The sequence below is a fragment of the Malaya genurostris genome, chromosome 2 (assembly GCF_030247185.1).
Source record: "Malaya genurostris strain Urasoe2022 chromosome 2, Malgen_1.1, whole genome shotgun sequence".
Classification (NCBI taxonomy): Eukaryota; Metazoa; Arthropoda; class Insecta; order Diptera; family Culicidae; genus Malaya; species Malaya genurostris.
In genome coordinates, this window is record NC_080571.1 from 228,467,481 (window position 1) to 228,490,297 (window position 22,817).

The 22,817-nt window shown below is 35.9% G+C and overlaps 1 protein-coding gene across 1 annotated transcript; it reads right to left on the reverse strand.

Moving 5' to 3' along the window:
• Positions 1 to 269: 269 nt before the first annotated feature.
• On the reverse strand, positions 270 to 22,188 carry LOC131427919 (cysteine sulfinic acid decarboxylase). The gene is made up of 4 exons (XM_058591503.1): positions 21,259 to 22,188; positions 14,524 to 14,680; positions 14,240 to 14,450; positions 270 to 1,152 (listed from the first exon to the last, which is right to left on the reverse strand). Exons 1-4 carry the CDS (start codon positions 21,970 to 21,972, stop codon positions 552 to 554), a joined length of 1,683 nt encoding a protein of 560 aa, XP_058447486.1. The 5' UTR covers positions 21,973 to 22,188; the 3' UTR covers positions 270 to 551.
• Between the last annotated feature and the right edge of the window lie 629 nt (positions 22,189 to 22,817).

Here is a 22,817-nt window from a genome sequence, read left to right on the forward strand (position 1 = left end):
TACTGAAAATTTTATCATAAATTGCTCATCATATTTCCGATGATATGAAGGAAAAAAATTTGAAAAGGCACCCGATAGTAAAGTAAGTAGTTTTCACGACAAAAAAAAACAGGCAAATAAAACCTTTTAAAGCTAGAGTGACCTTATGAAATGCTTACAACTGTGGTATCACTGGACCAAAATCATCATTCATCTAGCGTTAACATAATGTTAATTTCAATGTATGATTAATATAACATCATTTCGTTGTTTCCATAAATCCGTTGTAGTTAATTTAAACCATTTTATTACTGTTTACATTTTTTGTACATGCATATAAATTAACATCAATTGTTCTGTAGCCTATTCTAATATGATCACAACTGTTTCGCAGATAAGTCCAATTGAAAGGACTACACTAAGTTTCATGTTTCGCTTTTTTCCTGTCATTAAAGTAATGTATCAAATAAATACAAATTTATCGTTTACAGCATACAAATATGAATTACACAAAATCAAATAGCATGACGTCTATCGTTTGAAAGGAACATGGTGTATTCTCTCGGTCCGCTTTATAAATCGCTGCCAAGCCGTTCAATCTCATCAATGATGTAATTCATATCTGATTTATCCAACGATGAGTTTTGCAGAACCAATCGGAAGAAGTTGGGTTTATCATGAATCGGTTGATACGTAATCATCATCGAACCTTCGCGCATCATGCGCTCCTTTACTTTGGGTGCAACTTTGTGTAATTTTTCGGAGAACTCAGCACTGCTCCGTGAAATGTCTCGCAAACTCGGCGGTATGTACCAGAAGCAGATGTTGGTACATTCCGGGTTCTCCACCACCATTTCGAAACCTTCGCGGGACTTAATACTGTTGGTAAAATATTCGGCGTTTTCAAACACCTTGTCGATGTGTTGTTCAAGACCCGTAGTACCTTTGGCGCGCCACATGAACCAAAACTTTAGTACATCGGCCCGGCGTCCGCACTGGATGTGTTTGTCGCCGGTGTCATACCGGGTGTCGTAAAACTTGTCCTTCTGGAACAAATATGTCGCATTCGTTGAGTGACAATCGGATAGAATGCCTTCATGGCGGGTTAGAAATGTCGAACATTGCTGTGGAGCTGCCAGCAGTTTATGTGGGTTCCAAGTGACCGAGTCAGATCTGGAAAAAATAGTACACACAGTGATTAGTACATAATTCTAATGTCATGATTAATTATACGACTTTTGATTACATGACCGTCTAAGGCCGGGTTCCTCCAAACAATTTTCAAAAAATCGGAATTTATTTTCCCATAATTTGCAAGTAAATAGTTTTAAAAAATTAGTCCCGGATAGAGGCTTGACTTTTTCTCGAAACAACGTTTTTTCGATTGTCCGTCATATTCCAAAACTATTACACTTATCAACATGAACCAAACGGTATTCTACTCTCTACATGTCTCTCTATGGCCCATACTACTACCAAAAATATTCACTGTTATTTTACAAAAAGTTATAAAAAATTAAAGGTGAAAATCAAGTGTTGAAAATTAAGAAATTCCGTCATTTCGGTTCAAAATAGGAAACTTTTGGTCTTCAGGTGATTCGTTTCCAAGAAATGATGAAACCCACCAAAAAATAAAAACGAGTTTAAGTAGCTGTTCTCGGTTGTTTCATATCGAAAATAAAATTACTTTGTTTAATATTCTTACTTTTAACCGTAAAAAAAAATGTTTTGAAACATTTTTAAGCAATAAATGAAACTTAAATAAAACACGTTTTATGGAGAAACTTGACCTTAATTATAAAGCTTAGGTAGCATTTAGTAGGTTCATTAAGGAGATTGATTCACTGCTACAATTTGTTTCATATATTTCGGAAGGTCCGAGATAGAAAATTTTGTTTTGATGCCTTAGCATGAAACATCGAGATCTGGTGTTATTTTTTGTAACTCCAGTCGCATATTTGTTCAAACATACGTAACATAAACATACGTATTCACGTAACAAACAGAAATCCTAGTCTCAACCAGACCCCTCCTCTCCCCCTTTTTCGTTAGCTGTAAGCTTTCTAACTTTACCGCTAGCTGACACCACTTACGCATGTTGAATTGAACTGCTATCGTTTGTTGAAATTTGATGGTCATCCATTATCCCTACATCCCATTGGCACATTAGTGCACATTCCTCAATAGAGTGAACTTTTCAGTCGGCTTGGTGATCGAACTACTAAATTGTGCCAGTATTTAAATATGAACTGCTAACTTACGGATGAGTAGTATGCCAATTGAAATTTTAGTAAATGGTTGAATACTATAGATTTTGTCGAAATTAGCAATCACCACATAATGATTTAGTAGGGCACGTCTCTGTTCATCGAAAATTTGCGTTAGGAAAGGCGGTACAAAATTTACAGAAGATTTTGCACTTCTGAAAGAATCCTAAACGCATTAGAAAATTTCCCCCTTTTGAAAGAATCCTGGTACAAATGCTGGACTGAAATAATCAACCGAAAGGCGATTAAAAAAACATCATATCTGCTTTAGGCATTCTGCATTCCTAAAGGAATATCTATTTCTGTTTGTGTGCTGGGTGTCAATAAAAAATTCTTAAAACAAACACGTGCAATTTTTATTCCATAATTTTAGAAGAATACAGTTCGGCTATTTATTGTTGTATTTAAATAATGGTTCGAAACAGACGCACAACGAGAAGTGGAAAAAGTGTAGACTCCAACAGTTGTTCACTTTTCCGGAGTACTGCTGTGATTGCTGTTTCGTAAGATAGTTTGGAATGCCGACATCCCAAGTAACAATTCGAATGCCTTATGGTTTTGATTATAATTTATAGGAGTTTTGTAATTGCTTGTTCAATCACTACTTGTTTTATAACAACTATAATAAGTGTCGCTTTTGACAAGTAATATCATAGTTTTTAAAGCTTCTATAAAACCTTTTACCTATACTAACAACTGGACTAAGAATAAATCAATTTGTACTAGAATAAAACCATGCAAACGCTCTTAATATAGCTTTAAAAAATTTTCTTTAAAACATTATTGTCAGTTAAATTCATTCATAAATCTAGTTTTGTGTGTGTGCGTGTTCATTTAATGACAGTTCCACTCAGAGCAAATTTGAGGGTTCTAAAGTACATTTATGACACTCTTGTTGTGGGCTATTTGATTCATTGCTTCTTAGATTAGGTGTAATTTGCATTAAAGAAATTAAGGCCGTCATTATGATGTTCTTTGCCGTAGCCTTTATTGACATCAAATAAACTTCGAAATGCAAAAACTTCGAAGTATGATGGACTTTTATAATTCATGTTCAGAACGTATGCACAAGTTTTACCGCCACGAAATAGTTTTATACAGAAAAGACGATGAATCACAGAAAATAATTTTCATAAATTATGGAGACTTTTGCAAAAACCGTATTTATTTTAAGGCGATTAGTTATAATTCTTTTTTTTATCCATACATTCACGATAAAAATAAAAGCGCATGAAGTTTTTACGTTCGGTTAAAGCCTCAAACTTGTAAATAAAATCCAATGAATTCTTACTGATTGCATTCAACGCAGACATGACACATATAGTCAAGAAATATATTATCAAAACGACAGTTTATTCATAGCGGAATTCATTCCATCCAAATAAATTTAATGTTGATCGTAAAGCTGGTTTCAAAATTTTCTTGAATTTGAAGTTTTAACGCAGCTTTATGCTGATTCTTCACTTTGCTTTATAAACCTTATGAAGAATGGTCCACTTGGCAGGAACATGCTCTTATAGAGGTTTTCAGTAGGCTTTCGTGGAGTTTAAAGTTTTAATGTAAGATTTATTATGTAGCATTGAAGATAGCTACAAGTATTTATTAATATTAAAAATGTTACTTGGGATGCGTGCTTCATTATGGTCAAAGACAAATCATCTACAGGGTGCTCCATCTTTTATGTCGGTATGTAAACTGAATAACTTTCACATTTACCAACCGAGCGATTGTATCAGATATTTTTGTAAACGTCAATTCAGTTTCCATTTTTGCCACGGATCGCTTCACACCGAAACAATACGCTGAAATAGTGACACTTTACATCGAAAATAGTCGTTCCATTGTGTTAACTCAAAGTGCATATCGGAAAAAATATCATGACAAAAAGGCACCATCTGACAACACTATTGATTTAACGCCTCCGGACTTTTTTTTGTGGGGTCAAACTATTGACGAGCGCAAGGCAAACATTTGTTTTGGAATCGACGCTTAACATCCTAGATGCTCGAAAATGTCATGGCAAACGCTAATAAAAGTGGCCACTTAAAAGATATTGTTTTAAAAAACTTATCCAAAAATTGTAAGCAACCAAACTGAATAAAAATACAACACTTATAGAAATCGGTTGTTTTTTCTTAAAGTTATTCAATGTTTACATACCGACATAAAAGATGGAGCACCCTGTAGTTCTCTTCATCTTTTCAGGGCCCCCAAATTAAATCAAGCAAATAATTATTTCGTTTTCCTTCTATGCACATATCCCGTTTGAAAAAATGAAATTTATTTGGAATCGTCCTTTAAGTATGGGTACCGTTTGAATATCTACCGCACGGAAGTGATTTTTTTCATGAACATTTTCTGTCGCATTAAACAGATTATTTCTCTTTTCATGTATACCGAAAATCATTCAATAATTAGAGGCTGGGGTCCACTAGGAGATTGATAGTACCTATTAGCTCTCTCCGGACTGTACCAGCCTAGATGCCGTGTGGAATCCGGCGGAAAAAAATGAACCAAGAATAGATCCACTGGGTTCCTGCTTCCAAGTCGAAAAAAGGCGACAATTGCAGCAGTTTCTTTTTCCTTTCAGTTATCAGATATTTTCAATGTTTTACTTCTGATTACTCTATTTTACTAAATCATCTCTTTATTCAGCCTATCAATTTTCGTCTAGCTTCGGAGAAAAGTTTTATTAGGAATGATTTCTTCTTCCATGTTGTTGATTGTCTTTCAGGATTATAAAATGAATGATAAAATTCAACCATTGCGCAAATCCGTTTATATTACAAAGTTAATAACAGAGATGACATGTATCGGTATATTGAATACATAGTAAAAAACACTTGATATTAATATTTCAAACAGTAAATTAATATTTTTCTCGGTAGCCGGCTGCCCAGATCAACTAATATAACCAATTAATAATATTAATAAATAATTAAAATAATAAAGCGGAAATAATAAAGAATCAAGACGCGTGTGAAATCTGTTGACCTTTGTTTGGTGATTTAAAATGATTTTATAATAACTGTTTAGAATATTTCAATGCAATGAATCAACTTTTTTGTCTAAATCCTATTCGCTCGTTTATTTTGTATCACGTAGTTTCATTTATAAAAACGTGCTTAATCCACCTAGCAGTGAGATGATACCTTTTTTTGTCAATCCGAATGTGTTTTTTTGCATGACTAAAAAAATGCGAAAGGTAGATGCATAAACGAGTGACTGCATACTCGACAGCCAGCTGTCCGGAGTTTTGTCAATTTCGGAAAGTGACTGTTTCGTGCATTATATTGCCAGCACAAAGTAACACATAAAACGATAATACTTTAAAACATTCTTGGTAGCCGGCTACCCAGAGCAATAAACACATGATAACATTATTAAAACATTTACTAACAAAGTATCCTCTCCCGTGATGCATGTGGGAATGCAGAGGATTCCTCGGTTCTTAGTAGCAACATGCATCGAACTAACAATCCTTTCCCTCCCAAGTAGATCTGCATTCGGACGTGGCCGGCGTCGGTATTGATCAGCATGCATGGTTCAATACAGTTTGCACAGTGTGAAACAATGTGTTATTCCCAAACATGTTACTTTTTTTTTTATTTAATAACATATTTTAAGGCACATTGCGTTAAGCTATAAGATGCCGAGGGCATATGTTTAAACTACTTAAACTAGATTTTTTTTTTTATTTTCACATCATATGAGCTTTGGGAGATCTAGTCTTCAACGGGTGGTCGGCAGTGGAAACATGTTACTTCAAACAATCAATAACGGAGTAGCAACACACGGGCGGTCTCTAATGCTAATGCTAATGCCAATGCTAATACCGAAAATCATTGAATAATTTATAATGAAATATTGTCTTGTTCAAATGAACATAAATAACTTCGTCGAACGAATATTGCAGTATCCCAGTGAAGTTTGTCGAACCCCTCCGGTCCGATCATCGGTGATTGAGCACGACATCGGTCCGATCGTAGCGCTTCGATCGGGGCGTCATCGGACAATTCTGCGCCATTTGCGTCAACCGCGTCAGCTTCGGGCCAGAAAAATTCTGACCCTATGTTCGGGGTTGGAAATCGAACCCCGCTATTAGGTTTTGCACGAACATGACATAACCTCACAAAAATGAACAGAATGAACTTTTTTTGACAGTCGACGTGTACTTGTTTACAGCTTAAAAGTTGATCGTTCGAATGTAAAAATTGCAAGTCGCCTCACACTCAACAGATTCATACATATATCGCTCCTTGATGCTGGAAACACATACAGGGCAATCTTTTTAGTTATTTTCACTGTGGATTCCGTTTTTAACAGGCACTTTTTCGTCATTTTTCAATTTTTAACTTGCAGTCGCAAAACAAAACAAGTACACGACAACTGTCAAAGATGAACTCGATTCATCGGCAGTTCATTTGTGTCGTCATCGTGCAAAACCTAATAACCTTATGAGTATCGGGCATCCAGCGTTGCCAGGTTGCCAGATTTATCTGGCAAATGCCAGATTTTTATCACTTCGCCAGACACTCTAACGAACCAGATCTTTTGCCAGATTTTACCAATTTTATCAGATTTCACTAATTTTCCCAGATTTTGTCAGATCTCACCAGATCTTCACGGTTTTGGCCTCTATACGATAGGTGGTGAGACCGGTTTTTTGGCTCACTGAAAATGAAGGCAATTATAGGCTTTCGTGCACGATTCGTCCGATGTTCGAATTCGGACAAAGGCATGTTCAGGAGCGATTTGTACAAATCTTCAATTAACTTTAAATAATGGTTCGAAACAGATGGGAAACGTGCCACTTGAGCCAATTAGTTCTGATTCCTGTTAAATATGAATCTGGTAATTAAAACAAAAAAAAACTGGCAACTTCAGCATATAAGTTTGAAATTTGACATTAGAACTATTCGAATAAATAAAACTAAAACGCTTTGAGTAAATTCAGTAGCTGACCCGGATTGGCGGTTCAATGCATACGGCGCTAGTCTTACAAACCAGTTGTCATATGTTCGAGCCCCGACCTGGAAGAATTCATAGTGTCAGTAGGATCGTAGTACTAGCCATTCAATGATTCTGTACGCTAAGAGTCGGCTGCGAAGTCTGTTAAAACAGAAAGGCCAAATTCCACAAGGAATGTAATGCCAAGACTTTGCTTTTCAATTAAATTTCAGCAGCTGGAAGTTTTATATTGGAGTTCTATAATAGAACTGAAGCTGGAACAAACGTATCCCCAGCAAGCTGTTCTAGTTTTATTTATTCGAATATTTCGTCTGTGAAATTTGAAACTGGCATACGCTGCCGTTCTATTTTGTTCTATATTTGAAACACGAGTAAAACACTACTGGGGCTGCCAGTTTTTCTTGTTATAAAATCCAGATTTAAATTTCAAAACTGACATAAATTATGTATCTAAAACTAGAACACTACTAAATATGTCCTTACTAGGGATACGTTTGTTCCGATTTCAGCTCTATTATTCCACTCCTATATAAACTTGCTCTAAATACAGAAAATCTACCATAACTTTCGCCAAAAAGCTGATTTTGGTCTATCCTTGTTCAGCAAATTACCGTAGTGAAAACTATTAACTGAGACGTCGGGGGAACGAATCGTTGGGATATCGCTAAGTGTAGTCATATATCTTGATCCAACGAGACAATATTCTAAATTTTTTTAATTAATTAGTTTTCATTACTTGATGCATTTGTGAAACCGAGGAAACAGTACTGTTGCATATAAAACATTGGCTTCTGCAGTCGCTGTCCTTGAAGTTGGTAAACCAGTCGCTTTGCGAATTCACTATTTTTCTCCTATGTGCACTGATTCTGCTATTGACATTGACGTTGGCGCAAAATGCGTTACCTACATCGAAATAGTAGCGGGTGATTGTATCAAATAAACCACTTCAGTGCCAATGTCAGGGCACAACCACGAAACCGTGCCGGTCGGTTGAGGCATGACCGCTACAAATGGCCAGTAATTAGAGCTATATAACAACACCTCATCTTATTACATAGGAAAAAAAACTTCGTGCAAAACGGATGGAGTACCTATAGATTCTCAGGCTCATTAAAAACCATCGGCTGAATGGTTGATCGAACAAATAGATGCATTTGTAAAAATGCATAAAGTTGGTTGATTTCCTGTAATAACGTGGTTATCCCAAATCAGATTTGAAATGAAATTAGAACTGACAGACGATTAATTACTGGTGCTTATCATGCATAGTATCGGTCACTCATTTGCATAGTTGCGTGATTGCAGCTCAAATTGAGCACGAGGGTGCCATTCATGAATGAAAATTTTCCTGTTTCCCACCAATGAGATGAAATCGTTTGAATTTGATTTGGAATCAAACATTCCGTCAGCTGTGGGAATAAATATTTTAAGAAATTCAAAGATTTTGATTTTGTCATAATTGAAATCAGTGTAGTGATATGAAGGACGTTCATTTTTAATAAATAATTGAAATAAACATTCTTCCTCATTTTGATAGTAATGGTTTCAAAAGTTACTGGTCTCGTCTATTATACTATTACCTATTATGATAAAAATCCAAACAAAATATAGGGCGATGTCAAGCCAACGATATAATGAATGGAATGATAATGCGAACAATGTCGAACTTAAGCAACGCGCTTTGTTGAACTATAGATATGATTTCATGCCCATTCCCATTCAAGAAATAAATCCTGACAGTTACAACTGGAACTACTGTATCTTTTAATCAAAATGGATTTTATCGCACAACAGGTGGTACGTAATTTTTGAGCAAAGTATTGCTCAGCAGCACTGCCGGTGGTTTCACATCGGTTGTATTATAACCGGTTTGTTCTCTTATATTGTTTTACTGTACACAAGAATTGCGGCTAATTTAGATATTACATCCTACAATTCAACCAGTTCAGTGTCCAACCTTATATGTTTTATTTATTTGTCCCTGTGCAGATAGTGGCGGAAGTGATTTATTCTGCGAACCTGCCTATAAATGTCACATTAGTCAAGCAAGATATTTCAATCCATACCGTTGTTCAATTCTGTATATTGATAATTTAATTTGCGATGTGGTTAAACGAAGCTAAATCCTTGAAGAATGAGGATACCGACCAGAAGTGAAAAGGTTTGCAATCTGGTCTACATTGTATCGAGTTGGAGAAAAAGAAATTTCAAGATTTAATTACACATGTTTCGAATTATCCGATTTGGGATTAATATCGTTTTGTTCTAAAATATGTTGTCATTTTAAAAGTAACTTTATAATGAATCTCTCATATGTCGTTTTTCATTGGTGGCTGGTGACTGGTGGCGTGGATTGCTCTGATTTTGCACTTTCGAGCAGAAATGCAACATTCTGACGGTGTTTCATTGCGATTTCTGCTCGAAAGTGCAAAACCAGAGCAATCCACGCTGTGTTTTTCAATGAAAAACGGCAATAGAATTGACGCAAAGCTGTTTGATTTTCACTGTCCTCTTTTAATGTTAATATTTGTTAACCAACAAAATTTTGCAATGCAAGATAAAGAAGGTAATCAATTCGAGCCAGGACCGGACTATAAGGTGTTCGCGGTAACACTTCCTAACCAAGCTCCCGGAGTTTCTGACGAACCCGTGGTGGACGTTTTTGGTCCATCGATAACTTTAAACGGTCCATTTGTTGGCATTTAATGTTTGACTATATGAAAACTCCATTGTTCTCATATTTTACAAATTACTCGACTGCCAATCAACGTGTTGTAAAAAATCGAATCCAATATTTTGGCTTCAGTTCTATGAAGAAATATCACTGAAAATTAGTTTGACAAATGAGCAGTACTGTTGTTATATCGACGTAAAAATTAGAAGCAATTATACCAATTATAATCTACACGGCAAATAAAAACTATCAATTATTTGACTTCTTTCTACTTAATTTTGGGTTCTTTTGAAAATTTTTCTTTCATTAGCTCCTTCCATTGTTTTCATAATAAAAAAAGCAAAACCACCCAGCAGTGTGAGTTTCGATCAATAAGCTAAAATTAAGTAAACCGTATCAACCCTAAATTGAGTCAATAAGACTGAACTGTAGAGTACATATAACTTTCCATTGAGTAGATTTAACTTATCTTTAAGTATTTTTTTGTACTGCGCCTAACGGAAACTACCTAGAGCCACTTTACTTATAATTAGGTTATTGAACGGAACCCCCAAATTGGGAGGAATGTGTTTAAAATGATGTTGTTTTACGGTTCCGTGTAACCCTTTGTGACATTGCACTGAACAGTGATAGCAGATCTTACTATAACTAATAATTTTAGTACACGAGATGCATGGGAGTACCTTTAGAGCCAATTAAACAGCTGGAAGTTATATATGGGAGATCTATAATAGAACTGAAGCAAACGTATCCCCAGCCAGTCGTTTTAGTTTTATTTATTCGAACAGTTCTACTGACCTATTTTTTTCTATATATGAAACACGAAAAGAACGCGGCTAGGGATGCCATATTTTTTTGTTATAATTTCCAAATATAAATTTTAAAACTGATATAAACTATGCATCTAGAACTAAAATAATCCTGACTTGACCTTACTTTACAAAATATGCAAGCTCGAACTATTTTTTTTTTAAAAAACCTCTGTAAATTTTAAACTTGCTATGAATTATTGGAATTAAGAACAGCCATCGTACTGGAACGATGACAAAATTCGTTTGTCCATTTGAGAAACTTTCCAACTACAACAATTTCTCATTCAAAATTTTACACACAGTTTATATGCGAGCCTGTATATCTGTTATCTGTGATATGTCAATATATGTTCATTAATGTCGTTTTCGCTTGATGCCAAACCTAACCCAGTTTCCACTCTAACTGCTGTCAAACCGTTTGTTTGAAGCCAGTTTTGAACCTAGTTTCAACGTGGTTGAACTGAAAATCGAGTCAGTTTCGAACCGGGTTTTCATATCAGGTTTGCTCAAACTCCCGTTGCTAAGTGCGAAATCAACACAGTTTCGTGGAAAGTGTTCGTTTGATGAAACTACCCTGGGTCAGTTTTAGTTTTTTCAAGCGAAAACGACATAAGTATTTGGATTTCATGCACTTGAGCTGAGTCTCTTGATTAATTTGATATATTATCTATATGATCCCGATTTCAGAGAACATCGGGAAAACGACTTTTATACAACCAGCTCCGGGAAATAGTCAACATGTCAGCCTGTTTCAATGTTTGTATTTGTTTTTTTTTTCGCTTTACTCAAGCTTGCATCTATAGATAGTCTAGAACAAATTTACACGACTTTTTTTGTTCCTGTACAATGGAACAATAAACAAGGAACATTTTTCTAGCGTTTCATAGATTGACCCCTTCAACATCACAACTTCCTGATTGGAATCGACGAAACAGAAATTGTACGTAATTAGCTGTTACGGTACTCATAACACCGAAAAAAAACTGTTTGATTCCATCTAGTGGAGTAATGCTGCCTTTCTCCTATCATTTGCATCGTCACTCTAAATTACGGTTCGAGATTGCAGACACATATCTCTCCAAAGTCTCGGAACCGGAAGTCGGACGAAGCTCGATAGCAGATTGTGATTCCAAAGACCTTTCATTTGAGTTTACGGCTTGTGCAAATCGATTGAGTCATCTCTCTAAGAAAATGACGTGAGTTCCGTTTTTTTACCACTATTTCCAGTATTTCCAGAGTCGGGAACGGGTATACCTGAAATTGATTCGTTTGGTCAGCCACTAGCATAACCTACAAATTGAAACAATTTTGAACAAAATTCAGAAGGATTTCCTTATTTTGCACTGTCACTCCAAATGACAGTAGTTTCAAATACACTTCACCCTGCAATTCCGGATTCGGGACCATGATACCTCTCATTTCTGAGAAACTGAAATGATTTCCGGCTTGTCGGTATGCCCGAACTTAATGTGTTTGGTCATCCACTTCATTTGAATCTAAGTTTTTGAAAATTGGTCAAGCGGTCTCTGAGATATTCGTGTACACTTTTTTCAATTTCTGCACATTTTACGCCGCTATTCCGGAACCGGAAGTCGGATCCGGATAAAACTCAATATCTGGCATTAAGACTATAGAGCCTATAATTTGAATCTAAGTTTAAGGCCTCTAACTGCTCTGAAGAGTGCATTTTTTCAGCGGTCACTGAAAAAATCGAGTGCATTTTCTTCATTTTCTCTTTGAGAAAGGCAAAACTCAAAATATTTTTTCTCTTCTTGTTTTTTTTAAAACACAGATCAAGTTGGCCCACAAAGCCAAGTATTGTATTTGCCATTCTCTATAGAAAGGTACAACTTTTGTATGTGTGTATGCACACTAGGATTTGATTCCGTTGTTCGGTAATTTTTTGACGAAAACTTATTAAATCATTAGAAATAGCCAATGTTTCGGTACAAGATTATCATTTTACAAAAATTATGAAATTTTCGCCGAGTACGGTAAAAATAATACTGTCCGTATGGTAAAATTGTCTACCAATTACCGAACTCCTATAAATACTGATTGTCATGGAAACTAGCTGTCAAACAGTTATTGAAATTTTCAGTAAGTGTATTTTTATTAACCAAACAAAAAAATCTTGATGTGCTCGTAGAACGAATTGAGGTACCGGTACACATTTTCTCAAAACAGAACTCCTCAAAGCTATTTTTTTACTTATAGGCGGAAAGTAATTTCATATGATTATGTCCACTTGCTGCCAACATATATCGTTCGAAGGTAACTTCTGGTGGACTCGATTGTGCGGTATTCTGGAAGCCACTCATAATTCCGACCAACCGGAATATTTAGTCGCAATTTTTTCTCAATTTTACCAGCTGCCACTGATAAACTATGTTTTTCTTTTTTCGTGCATATGTAGGGCAATAAAACCGTAGCCACTGGTTCTAATTTGCTTCACTCGTTTCTGTGAAAAATATCCAAATCCGGAAAACACAATCGTAAGTTGAAAATTTGTGTTGTTTTTTTAAATCCGAAAATCCATTCAAATTTAGAATTTTATCAAAAATGATAACAAAAACAAAATAATTACCGAACTAATCGTTAGATGATTCCATTTGGTTTACAGAACTGTTCGGTAGTTGTTTGACAGTTCAGCATAATCTTTATTACCGAACGATCAGTAATCAATCCAATTACCGATCTGATTACCGTTCAGCTGTTGAAAGTTCGGTAAAAAATTACCGAATTCTTCAAAATTTGCACCGTTTGAAGATTTATTCTATACGCTTAATTTTTCGGATATGGTTTAATCGATTTCAACAAGCTTAGGCTTATTTGAAAGCTACTCCCCTACTATTGTTGAATTAAAAAGAAAATCGGGAATGTTTACTGAAGCTCATTAAATCACCTCGGTATGTATTAAAATTTATATAACATATTTCGGTATAAATGGTAATTCGACGCAAACACAATTTTATGCGTACTAATCAATCGATAAAGTAGTCGCAATCGCCCGACCGACTCAAATAATAAAAATTAGGCGGCAGACCATGTAGAATGAGCTTGTCTATAGTCCAATGATTTTCCTATAGTTTACCTATAATGAATCTAGTAATGGAGTATCTTTCTAAATCTTTTATAGTATAATATCTGACGCAACATTGAACAGAGCTAAGTAATATAACAATTATAGCTTAGTGACTCTATCAGGTAAGAGAAATACAAAGATGAGACGAATTTAGAATAAGTTCCATGTAAGAAAAGAGTACGAGTCGTGCGTTCTAAGCCTTATCTCTATGCAGGAGCCAGCCTTTCTGAGGCAGAAGATAATCATTTTTCATCTCATTTCAGATAGTCAAGCTACAATCTCTTCTCTCGCGTATCCGTAGAAGTCTAATGTCGTTGATTACCAGACCTAATTAATGAATAATTTAACAAGAACAAAAAATGACAACTCTTTTTAGAATAGCAATTAATTATAAATAAAAGCGGTTATTAGCGTTCCTGGTAACAAAGAGCAGAATAATAAAACGACTCACCGTTCAATTCCTTTTAATAGACCTCGGTATTTCTTGGACATAAGTGCACCGCCACCCCAGGCCGCATCTACGTGCAGCCACAGTTTGTACTTTTGACACAAGTCAGCGATCTGCTCCAGAGGATCGAATGCTCCGATCACCGTAGTTCCAGCGGTTGCAGATACCATGAATGGTAGAGCTCCTTCCGATATAGCACGTAAAATTTCAGCCTCTGTGAGTCAAGTTAGAATATTTACCAATCAGAATTCAATCGTGTAGTATGTGTTTGTTGTGAAAATCATTACCCAAGCAGTCCACTCTCATTTTGCCAATGGAATTTGTACGGATTGGATACACGTTATCTGATCCGATGCCCATGAAAGAGGCCAATTTTTTCACCGAATAGTGAGCGTCCTCTGATGTGAAGATTGCTAAGCGCGGAAGTGACTGCAATCCTTTTGTCTGTGAAAAAAGAGATACAAATAAGAAGTGGTGAATGAGAACAAAGAATGAAAAATTAATAAGCACTTGTTCGCAGAAAACAATCAACACTATCATCAGTAAGCATTGCAGAAAAAAAGCGCGACGATTCAAATCAATAAAACATTAAACAATTTATAATGATGTGACGTGCCCTGATTGCTATCAGAGTATATTCATGCCTCAGTAGATGCATTTCATAAGCAAGATAAGGTTGATGTTTCGACAGTTAGTATACATAAGCGAAACTTGATTTCACTGAACTTGACCGTATTGAGTTGTATGTTTGTTTACTATCTCGATCAGCGATGATCACTCAATAAGCAGGTGATCGTCTGGCTGTCCACCGTTTATTGGTATTCAATTTCATTGTTCTATGCGTTTGTTACACGTGATGGGAAATTGTCGTACAAAAGTTCGCATGAGGGTTACAGTTCTCCTAAGTTTTTTTCAACTATCAATAACAAAAGACTAGGCAAATTTTGAAAAGATTTAATACATTTTAAAAACATTTTAGTGAATGGTATAAAATGGTAAAAACCTCTCAGTGAATTGCAGTCTGCCTAACGGATTATGTTGATCCGCGAGGTGGCATTAGTTGTTCGACATAATCTTCTAATGTACTGATGAGCCGAAGGCGAAACGTAAAACGATTGAATAGAAACCTGTTTTAATTCGTCAAGTGGTGTAATGATGTTCTTCTTATAACATTCATTTTCTCATAAATATTACTATCAGATTCATCAAAGTACTTTTCAATGACTCTTGATGAAAACAAAAAAAAATTTTTTTTCTGGTGAGCAGCTAACTTTATACACCAATTGAAACAGTTTTGAGCTAAATTTATAACTTATAAGTGAAATGGAGAGACTTATAACTTATAACTGTAATGTGATAGTGATTACCATGCCTTGTCATTTTTTGTTGGTGTCCATTCGGCAAAAATACAATTTATCGTTGAATTTTATTTTTCCCTACTGCAATTAATATTTCCATAGCAAAGCCAGCTCTACTTTCTATAAATTATTCGCAGAAGTGTTTGCTCACCAGTGCAAGCCCCGGTGCACACATGGGTGTATTTAGGCGAGAGGAGCGTAGGAGCGATTCATGCGAAGAGAATATGATTCTCTCGCACCGAATTGTTTAGCCGCAAGCGCACACCCATAATCTGTCTGTTCGACACTGAACACAAGTGCACATTCCTTTTTGTAACATAAAACTTACACTTACACGCAGCTGTATCACTCTAGTGAAATGCTATCACTGGTTGGAAATATTAATTTCAACTGGTTTTTGATCAATCACGAAAAAGTCACGGGCGGTCAACTAAGCTAAACTAAGCTTGAGCCGTACCGCATAGTGAGTGAGGAAAAAAAGGAATTTCGTGTGTTGATGAAACACTATTTTTTGATGAAAAAAAGTGCCGCCGATACCAAAAATGGCTTGATGAGTGTTATCCAGACTCTGCACCGGGCGAAGCAACAATTCGTAAGTGGTTTGCAAAATTTCGTACTGGTCATATGAGCACCGAAGACGATGAACGCAGTGGACGTCCAAAAGAGGCTGTTACCGATGAAAACGTGGAAAAAATCCGAAAATGATTTTCAATGACCGTAAAGTGAAGTTGATCGAGATAGCTGACACCCTAAAGATATCAAAGGAACGTGTTGGATATATTATTCACGAATATTTGGAAATGAGAAAGCTTTGTGCAAAATGGGTGCCACGTGAGCTCACAATCGATCAAAAACAACAACGAATTGATGATTCTGAGCAGTGTTTGGAGCTGTTATATCGAAATAAAACCGATTTTTTTCGTCGATATATAACAATGGACGAAACATGGCTCCATCACTTCACTCCGGAGTCCAATCGACAGTCAGAAAAGGGAAAAACCATCAACAGTGACTATTATATAGCTTTATTAGAGCGTTTGAAGGACGAAATTTCAAAAAAACGGCCTCATTTGAAAAAGAAAAAAGTTTTGTATCATCAAGACAATGCACCGTGTCACAAGTCGATGAAAACCATGCTGAAATTGAACGAATTGGGCTTCGAATTGCTCCCTCATCCACCGTATTCTCCAGATTTGGCCCCCAGTGATTTTTTCCTGTTCTCAGACCTCAAGAGAATGCTCGCTGGTAAAAAATTTAGAAGCAATGAAGAGGTAATCGCTGAAACTGAGGCCTATTTTGAGGAAAAGGACAAATCGTACTACAAAAATGGTATCGAAAAGTTGGAAGATCGCTATAATCGCTGTATCGCCGCTGATGACAATTATGTTGAATAATAAAAACGAATTTTGGCAAAAAAATGTGTGTTTCTATTAAACGATACGAACTTTTCAGCCGAACTGTTACGATTTGCAATCAGTCTTTCTTCGAGTAGAATTAGCCAGATGAACATGAGAAATGAAAATATGATTCCGAAACTTCCATTTCACAAACTTATAATTTCACAAACTTGTGCTTTACTTCAATTCATTATATATTGGGAATTATCCCCACTTTTAAAAGTTTTTTTTCAGTTATGTTTTCGTCAAGCAAATATAACAGTCAAGATTAAAAAAAAAGTGTAAGCAGAACATCGAATAGTGTTTTCCTTTAAATTCCACTACACTTTATACACTGTCGTTTTCTACTCACTTTGTTAGTCAAATAAACTTGTTACAGATAGTTTAAATAAACTTGTCGTTGAACGCTCGTATATTTTTCATGGCAAAAAACAGTACATTTTGCAGAAAAATCGTGAAAGTACAATCGACTTTGGAAAAACCAGTACATTTTTACTCACTGAATTTCATTTAAAAATTGTAAAAACAAATGAAAATAATGAAACAGATGATATATTTTCGTTTCGATAGTTTTTTTTTTCGCTGGAAATAGGTGTTTTATAGTTGAATAAAAACTGAAAAATATGGAACAAATGGAAAAAAAATCCACCACATTTTGGTGTAACTTCATTTGTTTTTTTTTTTTTTTGAGAAATTGCTATTTTCGACTTGGAAAATTTTTAACAAGATTGAATAAAAAATGATGAAAAGGAAAGAAAGAGAGAAATCTGTTTGACGCCCTGTTGTCATTGACAACTCGCCGTTTTCTGTTGGCATGTATTTATTTGCGTTACATGCTTTCATTGTTCTCCCTTAAGTTATGTGTTGCGGCGAATCGAAATTCAATGCGTCAAAGACCTAAAATTTTGTATTTATTTTTCGATGTGAAAAAATACAGTACATTTAACAGGAAAAAGCAGTACACAATACTTGGGTCGAAAATACAGTGCAATACTGTGGAATTATTTTTAGTAGCTGTTTATAGTTTGTCTTCCTTGATCTACTAATAATTCTACGTACCGTTTTTATTATGTCATGCCTGCTCTGTAGCCTTTCAACGCAGACACTATTTACAATTATACACATTTATCTTTTTATCTACCTTCACAACTCACATGCTAGATATTTAGGAATTGACCGCATTTTGCAATAATAACACTTTCATTTTCATTCCATACACTGGAAACAATTAGCACGCTAGCATCATGTACAAATCATTTGAACTATCACTACATGTAGAACACATGAAATTCATGAAAGCTTACCCTTAACTCATTAAATGAGAATAAAAACTGTTGGTATTTAGTGGAAATCATGCTACATTAATGTGAAATGCACATGGAAACGATAAGATATATCGTTACCTCTAGATTTTATATGAGTTTCATAAACTATAACACATATTGTTCGATTCAATAGCAAAACACATCACATCCAAAGGAAACCACATCTAAGCTAATTGAAAAATAATCTAATCTGGCATCTTAGTGAATTTGCACGTGGAATCTTAAAATAAATCGCTTTGGTTATGTAGTGAAATGAAAATTAAGTTGAAGTGCTATCCACATATGAATCGATCGTGCAAATTTTTATCAGTGTAGGTCCATGCGCGACATACTGAGGCATGCTTTCGTCAACTATCCGAGATATTTTTTTGTTTGTTTACTAGCACAACTAAATTATTTTTGATCGTTTGGAATTTGAGATCTTTTATGCCTACTGTGATCATTTGCGTCAGAAGTAAATACAATTCGATGATTTTTTTTATTTTAATTTAAACTGTCGAAAAACAAAAAAAAATCATATATTAGAGCAGAACATGTAGTCAAAGTTTCAGTTAACGATATTAATCAACAATACAAAATATTAGGAAAAGAAATTTTTAAAGTGATTATTCTTCTGAAAAATAAACTGAAGCACTCGGTTTAAGTAATGAAGAACGAAAAATAATAAGGCATTGAAAGAATTAAACTTTATCAATATGCAAATCAGATTTATTAGCAGTCATGACTAATATACCAGTCATTGAACTACTCCACACATAAAACAGGATTTTTCATCTTTCCGGTTCACACTGAAGCACCTTTCAAAATTCGCTATGCTTGATTAATCTGTTCCGCTTTTATTTATTTGCAACTGTTCAGTGAAAAAGGAACCGGTTTCCAAATATGGATGGTGTTCCGCTATGGAAACCTAATGTGTTCGCTAACCAAACAATATAGAAGCGCTTGACATTGAACTGCCAAACTGCCGGACAACTGGCGTTCAGTCAGTGAGACGTTTGAAACTGCAACGAGGAAGCGCGCGTAAAGCTAGTGATAGTAACATTACCCCGCATAGCGTTTTGGCTACCTGGGCAGCCATGGCCACCAGACGGCTACCAAAATTGATTCAGTGACGGTTGTCAAATCCTATTTGACAAAACAATGTCGCCTGTAGCTAAGTTAGCCGAGCGTTTTTATCTTCTCACCTTCGCTGAAAATGTCAAAGATTTCAATGTGGAAAAATCCTGGTGGATACGGTTGTATCGTTTGAGTTGTATAACTGCCAGCGGTGAGGCAGTCGGTCACCAGAATGTCTGCCAGCTATATTTTTCCAGCTGGCAGCGTTTAGTCAGCCGTCTGGCAGCCATGCGTATGCGGGACGTAGCTGTGCCATGACGTGTTTGAAAAAGGCCATTTGATTTCAATTGTAACGATTTTATACATTTGTATATAGAGTTGCAATTTACTACGCTTGCAACGCCGTTTGAAGGTCATCTACAACCGCAGAATGATTGCAGTAAAAGCTGAACGACAGCATTCTTTGGTAAATGCTGATTTAAGTGATAAAGATACACTCTTCAACCAAGATTGCATTGGCTCTCAGTGAAAAAAAAACGATCCTTTAATCACATGATAGTACAACAATGATTTGAAGTCACTATCAAACACAACTGACTTCAACATTTGTAGAACGATGTTGCTACTAGTCCTTTTTCACGGCCAAGTTTTGGACTTCCATTGTCCACAAATATACTCGTTTTGATATAAAATGGATCCTCGTCCATATAATAACAATTAAATTTTAGGTTTAAAAAGTTATTTCATTCTCCTTTGTAGTAAATTGAAAATAAAATTTATATTCACGAGCTTTTGGAGAAATTGTCTTATTAGTCTTTTTGCACACTAAAAACCTCTTTGGACGTTTTAACAGTATTTTGAATGCAAAGTATTGTTGTTGTAAGCCAGACGACGTATGTTTGAACCACAACCGGGAAGGATTCTTAGTGAGGAGTATATACGCAACTTTACCTTTTATACTGTGACTTTGAAGTCTTTATAAACATAAGTTCAAGTAAAGTTTTACGATTTTAATTTAACACTTTGTAATGCAAATTTTTACCTGTATGATGGACAAACTCACTTTCAAGGTTCACATTGAAGGAATCCAGGCAAAGTGTAATAAATATATTAAATGTTTATATCCTCTTATAAACAGAAATTCTAAGCTCTGTCTAAAAAACAAATTGTTAATTTATAAACAAATTTTCAGACCAGCCATGCTTTATGCAGTACCAATTTGGTCAAGTTGTTGTTCCATTTCCATTCTGAAAATGATTTTGAAGCATCCTCCCCGGTTTAGTACAAATGAGTTACACAGACTCACAAATATAGAACCATTAGATGTAATGTCACATAATATTATAGGCAAATTCCGACAAAAATCGATGCAATCTTCAATTGAATCGATTCGCTATCTGTACTAGTTAGTAAGTTAATATATAAGTTCCTCTTCCCCATTACACAATACAAGGAGGTTTAGAATTTTCCCTACACAAAAATCTCAGAATTGCGGAAGCAAATGATGTCTTCATGATAATAACCAAATCATGTATATGTAGGGCTGAAAAGTCACCATTTTTGGCTGAACACCCAATGTAAATCTTAATAATTTAATTTTAACTCATATTCCAATAAATAGTTATTTAAAAAAAACCTGTATGATGGACGATATATTAACTGATCAATCTTTTTTCGATGTTGTCAATTTGGAAATAAATATACTTGTTATACATATTTTACTCTGTTTTGAAATTGAGTTAAGTTCTCAGGACTGGTTGTGTACAATGTTACCGCATTTAAGTTCGATAAAGTCACTTTAGATTGAAAGTCGAGCATTAAACGCACTATGGTCCAATTGTTTCTAAATATCTAATATCGTTCCAGTCTATAGTAAAACTACGCACCTTGATATCCGGCATGAACTTATAACGTGCACAGCTAATAGCATAACCGTTCGCCATTGATCCACCGGGACAAAATATGCCGTCTCCGAAACCATTGGGAAATCCCACAATACTCCGCATTTCTTTGAGCACAATCTCTTCCATCAGGACAAACACCGGAGATACCTCGAAGGTGTAGACGCTTGGATTCAGCGCATCCGTTAGAACTTGTCCAGCAAATCCGTACGGGTCAACAGACGAAAACAGCTGATTCATGAAGTAAGGATGGCCAGTTTTGACTGAATGTTTGATGGTAGCTTTGGCTAACTCTAGCAGTTTTTCGTCGGAATCGGGCTCATCTTTCAGCTCTAAGTCAAGCGTTCGCTTTAGCTCTTCGGGATCTACCCAGTTGAGCACTTTGTTGGCGCGATCAGTAGCATTGAAGACAGCATTGTTCAAAACTTCAGATAGAAAATCCGTCAGGAACTTCTGATGCTGGTCACGATTTGGAAGACTCGCATAACGCTTCGAATTGGTCTTAAAGGTTTTGATGTGTTCGTCATCTTTGCTTTTCAACGAGGATTTTTTCAAAGGTGTGGATGTTACGGTATTCCCAATAGTAGAAAACAATTGAACATCCTCGTCTTCAGACACACCAGCGCTGTCCGATCCACTAGATATGCTGGAATCTTCGACGACCTGAAGAGCGACTTCTAATATTCCCGTGGAAGGCATTTTGGAGTACAGGTTCTTGTTCGCTCTAACACTGTCGAAATTATTACACTTCTGAACACTTCTACAACAAATCACTGAACTATTGGGGCCAATGGTTAATAGCTTCCTTTACTCTGAGAACTTGAACTTCTAGAGAATCAGAAGCACCTCTAGCCGTTCGAAGGCTACTTGGCTGGTCTTGTTCGACGTAAACGAACTAAAACTAAATTGTTCGCAGCATCGAGGGTGCTTTTATATATCAATCCGGCTGCGATCGGTCGTGCGCTGCCCCCGAGAGATAATGTGCAAGTTCTAGTCTAATAAACGAATCGAAATCCGTCAACGAAAACCGTTGGGTAATTATTGCATATCAACAAAAGCCCCGAAGGTAACGGCAACGTTACGAAGCGATGTCGGTAGAGAGTACGATCGGCAATCGTACCTCGACTGAGCAAGTTTATTTGGTTATCAGTAGCAATATGTGAAATATCTCTCGTGAGTATTGCTATAATTTATGTGCCTTCGGAGTTTAAGGTGAGAACATGGATCTCTCCGCTTCGGCATGGTCTTCGATTGTAGCTATCATACATTGACCGAACTTCATTAATAAAAACTCATTCAACAACGTAAAAAAATTATAGCTCATGTATATAAAAAATCGCGTGCTGTCAATAATCGCTTTATGCTGTTCCGCCTATGGGGGCTTGCCACTACCGGTGATAGTGCCAATTCGGAGATGACCTTGCACTTGTGCGTTGTTTTGATGCAAGATCGAGCAGTAATTTACCGCAAGATACAACCGGTTCTGTTTTGCGTTTGGGTAGATTACTCATGTTTCTGGTAATTTTTTATTAATTTATCAACCC